Consider the following 6,520-nt stretch of genomic DNA (forward strand, 5'->3'; position numbering starts at 1 on the left):
GACAAAATGCTAAGATCGATAAGCTAAAAGTGATGATTATAGGGAATATTTACAACAGATGATGTGAAAAGATTCAAATGGAAACGTGCAATTAAGCGAACTTTAAAAGAAGCAGAAAATGGACAAATGAAGGTGAAGCGGTTGAGGACCAAAGTTATTCAAAGTTATTTAGCAAGTGGTCAGTCTAATGGAAGTGATGAAAATCCCGAAACCATTTTTAATGCTAAATTGTGTTCTTTAGGTTTACGTATTGATAATAAAATAGTGCGGTTAAATTAGTTAAATGTTATCAGTGGTTGTTTTATAATTGCCTTCACTGTCGTTGCACTGTTTTAGCTTGTTACAAAGAAATTCTTTTCTTTGTGGAAATTCTTCTCTTGAGAAAACTCTTTATTTAAGTTGTCATTAGGAAATACAGCATTTCTGTTTCCGCAAAATTCTTTTAATGAATTTAAACTAATTTAAATCAAATAACTAAGTGCTGAGAACTGATGATTTGATAAGTATAGCGGTTCCGACTGCAGATTTCATCGAAATCTTGGGCAGTCATTTTTTTCCCAGGGCTGCGGTTTTTATTTATTCATATTTTTCATGATAAAAGAAGAGCATGATGTTTGTTGTTGTGGTTTTTCTTTTGGTGTCTTAAACTTTATTCATTACATAGATTGAACAGGGAAAGTTGCAATGATTGCGGAAGATATTAACCAAATGTTTACGCATATGTATGTCCATGGAAAAAATGATTTATGGATCTTACAATGCATTTAAATAAAATTAAGCGCTTAATGTTTTTTAAGCCAAGATGGTAAGATTTAGTATTAGCTACTTTAGTGTGCAATATGTATCTTATCACTTAGGCAGCGCTTTAATCTTTATTGTTATGATACAGGGTAGGATAAGAAATACTCCCAGTGCATGTTGTACTCTCTTCATTTTTATGTAATTATTTGGCTTCTCTAAAGAACTAATAAATTGTTTTTCTTTTTCTCAAAAAATAGTGGTGATTTTACCAAAAATAATGCAAGTTTCTATCTCATTTCTTGTTCTTCGAGCACTTCCTTTTTGTTTTATTGACGGCTGATTGATCTTGGGGAAATACGTGGGAAACGTCACGACCTTTCTTTTTTTAGTTTTGAACATTTTCTTGAGACATTCAGTTTCAGAAGGTATGCTTTATGCGTTCAAAACTTCGTCTCTGTGGATTTTTTTCCATTCCGATTCGTCATATATCATGAATTCTCAGTTGCTCAATACATGATATCTTATTACAGGATCATGGCTGTTGTGGCTTATAACCATTTTGGAATATGGGATGAAGACATCGAAACCGCAGAATCAGCGGAACCATGCTATTGCAATGGTTGTGAGGAACCTGTCACTTCATCTCTTTTTGCCTCGTGCATGCGATATTTTGCACTGAAAGGCGAAGAGATCAGTGGTTTGCCAAAATCTATGGTTCAGAGAATTGAAAGTTTAAAGTATGATATGGAAATTGTCGGAAAAATACATCAGGAATATATTACATTCAAGCTTTCCTGGATTGGCTTAGGAAAAGATGGCAATGTGGATTGGCTTAAAACATATGCAAAATGTTACCGCGAAATGCCGCCAGATGATTTTTTTATATTTGCGGCAATTAATGGAATTGCTACCAGGGTAAGTGGTCACATTGAAGATCTCGACTATCTTCACTGTCGAATATGCTTAGTGGTGACATTTGTTATGTTAAATATATCACCAGTATCTTATGTATTTTGAATTATTTCTTCCGTTTGGACTTTTGAAACATTTATTATTATCATCTTGGTTGAAAAAGCTGTAAATACATTTTCCTTTGTTAAAAAAAAGAAAAAAAATTATAGCAGAAAATTTTTCATATGGATTTGGTAAACGTTGTGAATAGATGGATGTTGGAAGGGTAAGGGTTTAAACGAAAGCAAGACAAATTTTTGAAATCTACTGTGTTTAATGCGGCGACGGATATTGAAATTCCTAGATGATTCTTTAAATGACATCCTTATCAGTAGGTTAGAATGCTTATATTGAGAAGTACTGCAACTTAATCAATAATAATAATTATAGATCAAGTTAACTTTCAGTTCCTCTCGTGAAACTCCCTCTTTCTTTCCCTCCCTTGTTTTGCCATTACTTAATTATGCTTTACAGTGGGTGCATTTGCCTCCAAAATGAGTTAAATCGCTGAATTTAAAAACAGTAAGCAAACTTAAAACAATTTTCCTTAAAAATTTCATCGAACTACTTAGTCGTTATATGGGTAAGAAGAGTAGCAAAAATTAATAAAATACAACGATTGGATAAATTCTTGAAGAATTCAACAATGAAAGGATTGATGAAGATCGACTCTTCGAAATTTGTGAATAACTGCGCTTTTTCAAATAAGCATTAGAAAAATTGACGATATATGGATCAATTATTTAGTTAATGTTTGAGACAACATCTTCCAAGCATTATTTCCACTTCTCATTTTTCTCTTTTTTTAGTTTTTTTTTTTTTTTTTGAAAAGCATTTTTCTGAACCTGGTTAACGTAAACAGAACATGCTTTGCACGTTATCTTTTTTCTTTCTTTTTGTTCCTCTTTTTTGCTTTTTCTAATTTGTATTGCTCCAAGTTTTATGCATCGTTTTAACTGGCCGCATTTTATACCGTAGATATGGATCTAGGATTGGGAATGATATGACCAATTATAATATAGTTTCTTTTAATACCACATAAATCTATTTGTTGCCATAATTTAAATTTTTCAATTCAAACTTTTATAAATTTTGTAATTTCATAATTTAAATTAAACATTTAAGTATGTGTTTTCTGATCAAGATTAAGAAGGATCAGAAAACATTGACTTGAAATGGAATGACAGCAAATTACTGCGTTATCACTCCACTTCAAGTGGAAAAAAGAAAAACTGAGGTTTTTTAAAGTTCGAAATTGATATAAGTCACGAAGTTGTACTTTTTCTTTCTTTTTTCTTCAAAAATGCTGACCTCATAAAAAATCTAATTCTTAGTAAACTGATGATTTATTTTTTTTTCTTTTTCGATTTGTTACCGCTGTTTTTAAATTTTATAAAACAGTAAAAACACTTCAATATGCTTGAATTTTTCAGAAGTTGAAGTAAGCCGTAATTTTTATTGTAACAGAGGTAGAAATTAATGACATATCACTGCATTTGCTATTTAGCTTGCTGGAAGTGTTCGAAATTATAGCTTTTCATAAACAGTTTTTTAACTATTGCTAAATTCACCACGATAACGTGCTTAAGTAATAAAGGAAAGATTGCTTAAATGTCACAAAATATAGAATTATTTAAGTAGTCTTAGTAAATAATTTGGTAAGATTAGTTTATTAGTTTTTCGCTTTGCTTTTTATGAAATATATTTGATGGTAGCAGATTAATATTGAAAAAGTGTGATGAATTAAATTCCTGAATATAAATGATCGGCAAATATCAGTATTTCTGATTACAGGCTCTATGGAAACGAATGGACGACTTAGAGAAGCAGCATATGTTGGATGCATATGATGATGTGATAAGGAACACGGCACTTCTAATGTATTACCCTTCTGTTTTTAACGTAATCCAATACCGAAGTATTGTAGTCGCCGCACAACACGGTTGGCCAGGTGCAGTATGCGCTTGGATAGGCTTGCGAAATAATACCCTAAATAATATTGATTATGAAGAAGAACTGGTCGCAAATTTCAAAACCCCTCTTTATCAGACATTCTCTTCCCCACCTTCAAATTATCTTGAAAATGCTATTCTGCTAGCAATTCATAACGAGCAGTATCATTTGCTTCGCTATTTGCCAACCGTCGATCTTACTGATTCTTTTAATCTTTTGTTTCCAGATGGTCACGTATCGCTTAATTTTTTCCAGCAATTAATTGATTTTCCAGTAATTGAAAGCCTGTTTAACGACAAGTTAAGTGATTATCTGAAATCTGTTGTACGAGCTTTACTTATCTGGATGTCACTTTCGGAAGTTCAACGTCTGCAGCGAATGCTGGCTGGTGCTGGAGACATTAAAATTAGAAATTGTATTAATCAGATCTTAAATGATATAAGTAAGTAATGTAACTATTATTTAAATTGTATTGCGTAAATATTCCTTACATATTTTTATCGATGAATTGATTTTGCTATATTCCTTTTGATGATTTAATTGCGCTATATTCCTATCCATGAATTGATTGTGTATATATATGTAAATAAGAAATATTTTAACTTGAGTCAGTTATTGATACAATTTGGAAGCATTTTAATGGAATCGGTTACAAGGTCAAAGGTTATCGGTTCAAAGAAACACTTATCGACTAGGCTATATAAAGCTGTCGACAATGCGTATGCCGGAATGTTCGTGTGTGTGCGCCTAATGTCTATGTGGAACGGTGGATTTTAAGATATCATAACGCGCAACACACGGATGTATGCAGGCTTGCGCCCAATCAATCTGATAGATGCATGCGACGCGGTTACTGCAACGCTCGATATTCCAACACATTGATGGCCTATGGTTATGAAATATGAAGTTGCTATTTTATGATGATAATAATATATTCTGAATTGTGGCTTGCAGCGGATATTATGATTGCATGCTGTGATGATCTCCGATCAACAATATGATGACACGATCTGCGACATGTTTGTTCTGTTTCATTTTGTTGCCAGTACTTGTTTGATTTAATGAAGAAGAAAAAGGATGAAGAGATTGTTGTGAAAGTGATGAAGGGATTAGAATAGTGAAAGGATGATAGGGAAATAGAGATTGTTCAGCTTTTTTTTTTAATTGGAAAGGATAAGAGAATAATTACTAGGAGAGGAGAGGGTTGTGGGATGGATGGAAAGACCAATAACTTCAACAGGTACAAATGAGTAAATAATAACTTTTAATCATACAATCGATTACTGTTTATCAAATAATTCCATTTGACAATTATATTTTATATTGAATGTACACATATAAAGAAACATTTCAATTATTTAATTTCCGATATTTTTGTTTATATTCATATAGATTAGTGATTCCCAACTTTTTCTTGACCGTTGACCCTTTTTGGCTTTTTATTTATAGCAGAGACCATAAGGTTCAAAAATAATAAATTCTTTTAATTTGGAAATAAGCTTCAATCAAAACCTTTGACGTGTTAGTTAAACTCGGAGTAACATTATAATAAAAAAAGAAAGAACATAACTTTTAATAAGCCTCGCGGTCCAAATTTTAGTTCTCGCGAACCACCGGTTGGGAACTACCAATATAGATAGATGGTATATGACTATGTAAAATTGGAAATAGCCAATACAGATGTAGATGAAGGCGTGGTCGTGGATGAAGATAGAGGGCTCCGCCTGCTTACTTACAGGATTAGAGGAATATGCCCTCCCGGTGATCCTTTATATACGGGCATATTAAATTCGAAATAATCCTGATCAAAGTTCGGATGCGGTCAGTAAGCTTAACGGTTTATTCCATCTAGTTTGCAACATCGATCATTTCCTGTTATTCAGTGTCAAATGATGGCTTACCTGCTGAAGTACTACACCTGTTAGTTATCAAATCTATGGCATATGATATCACTCTCATCATTACTTACAACGAATAAGTGATGAGTTCAATATGATAGATACGATAGATTTAGTTGCATGGAAGATAATTTGATAGTAATTTTATAAAAAGAAAGAGATTATAAGATTAATCATACTTCCTAATTTTTTTAGTTTTTTTCTTTTTTCCTTTCTTTGGCACAATATAGCTTATTGATTATAATTTATAGAATTCTGATACATTTTTGGCTGAAATATTTTCATTTGTTCTTCAGCATTGCAGACATAATTTGATTAATTAATATTTCAAAAGTTCTGGCCACAAACTGATTAATATAAATGGTACTTTTGCATCAATTTAAAACATTACTTATTCCTATGTTTACATTTACAAAAGATTTAGTGTAATACGAAAATTTTAATGGAATATTTCAATTCATGAAAGTGTTGCATAATAACTTCGAGTTTCATCAAATCGTTAATGAATTTGCAAAAAATTTTTACTTCAAATGAAGAATAGCATGAGAAAGGCCAGTAAAATGAAATTTCGAGAATTTGAATTATTCCAAAATTCTAAACTTTTTTTCATCCTTTCTCAGTGAGGAAATAACTGTATATTTCCATTTGGTACAGTTGCTGAGTCAGATAATTAGAAGTGTTGATAAACATCAAGATGAATGATGAAGGAAACATTAAATTTTTTTTCAGTTTCGACAAAAATTCGTACCCTAAGTGAATTTCATAGTCGTATAGCATGCAATCAACAACCACCCAGTGCTGCCGAAATATTAACAACGTTACGGTATTTTCATCAAACATTGATAGGGTTAGTTGAGTAAATCTTTTTAAAATTATTTCGAAAGATTTTACACTATTCCAACTTCTTCTATGAAGCATTTCATAATGAGTTCAATTTTTATTTTTGAATGATTAATTCTAGAAATTTATTATAATCC

General features: G+C 31.7%; 3 protein-coding genes across 3 annotated transcripts in view; all 3 read left to right on the forward strand.

Annotated features, from left to right (window-relative positions):
- Positions 1-42: 42 nt before the first annotated feature.
- LOAG_11559 (hypothetical protein) lies at positions 43-279 on the forward strand (the record flags this gene model as incomplete). The annotated part of the gene is made up of 1 exon (XM_003147077.1): positions 43-279. A coding segment is annotated over one exon (237 nt), but the record flags the coding sequence as incomplete, so codon positions are not given.
- Positions 280-1,265: 986 nt separating this feature from the next.
- LOAG_16687 (hypothetical protein) lies at positions 1,266-4,527 on the forward strand (the record flags this gene model as incomplete). The annotated part of the gene is made up of 3 exons (XM_020449338.1): positions 1,266-1,656; positions 3,487-4,087; positions 4,424-4,527. Exons 1-3 carry the CDS (start codon positions 1,276-1,278, stop codon positions 4,525-4,527), a joined length of 1,086 nt encoding a protein of 361 aa, XP_020307147.1. The 5' UTR covers positions 1,266-1,275.
- A 1,007-nt stretch (positions 4,528-5,534) lies between these two features.
- Positions 5,535-6,520, forward strand: part of LOAG_16688 (DUNC79 protein) — a gene marked incomplete at its 5' end in the record, with an annotated part of 26,846 nt that continues 25,860 nt past the window's right edge. Inside the window, 2 exons of the mRNA XM_020449339.1 lie at positions 5,535-5,565; positions 6,273-6,390. Of these exons, the coding sequence (XP_020307148.1) occupies positions 5,535-5,565; positions 6,273-6,390 (149 nt within the window). The remainder of the gene's footprint in view (positions 5,566-6,272; positions 6,391-6,520) is intronic.

Source organism: Loa loa (genome assembly GCF_000183805.2).
Source record: "Loa loa unplaced genomic scaffold supercont3.13, whole genome shotgun sequence".
Classification (NCBI taxonomy): domain Eukaryota; kingdom Metazoa; phylum Nematoda; class Chromadorea; order Rhabditida; family Onchocercidae; genus Loa; species Loa loa.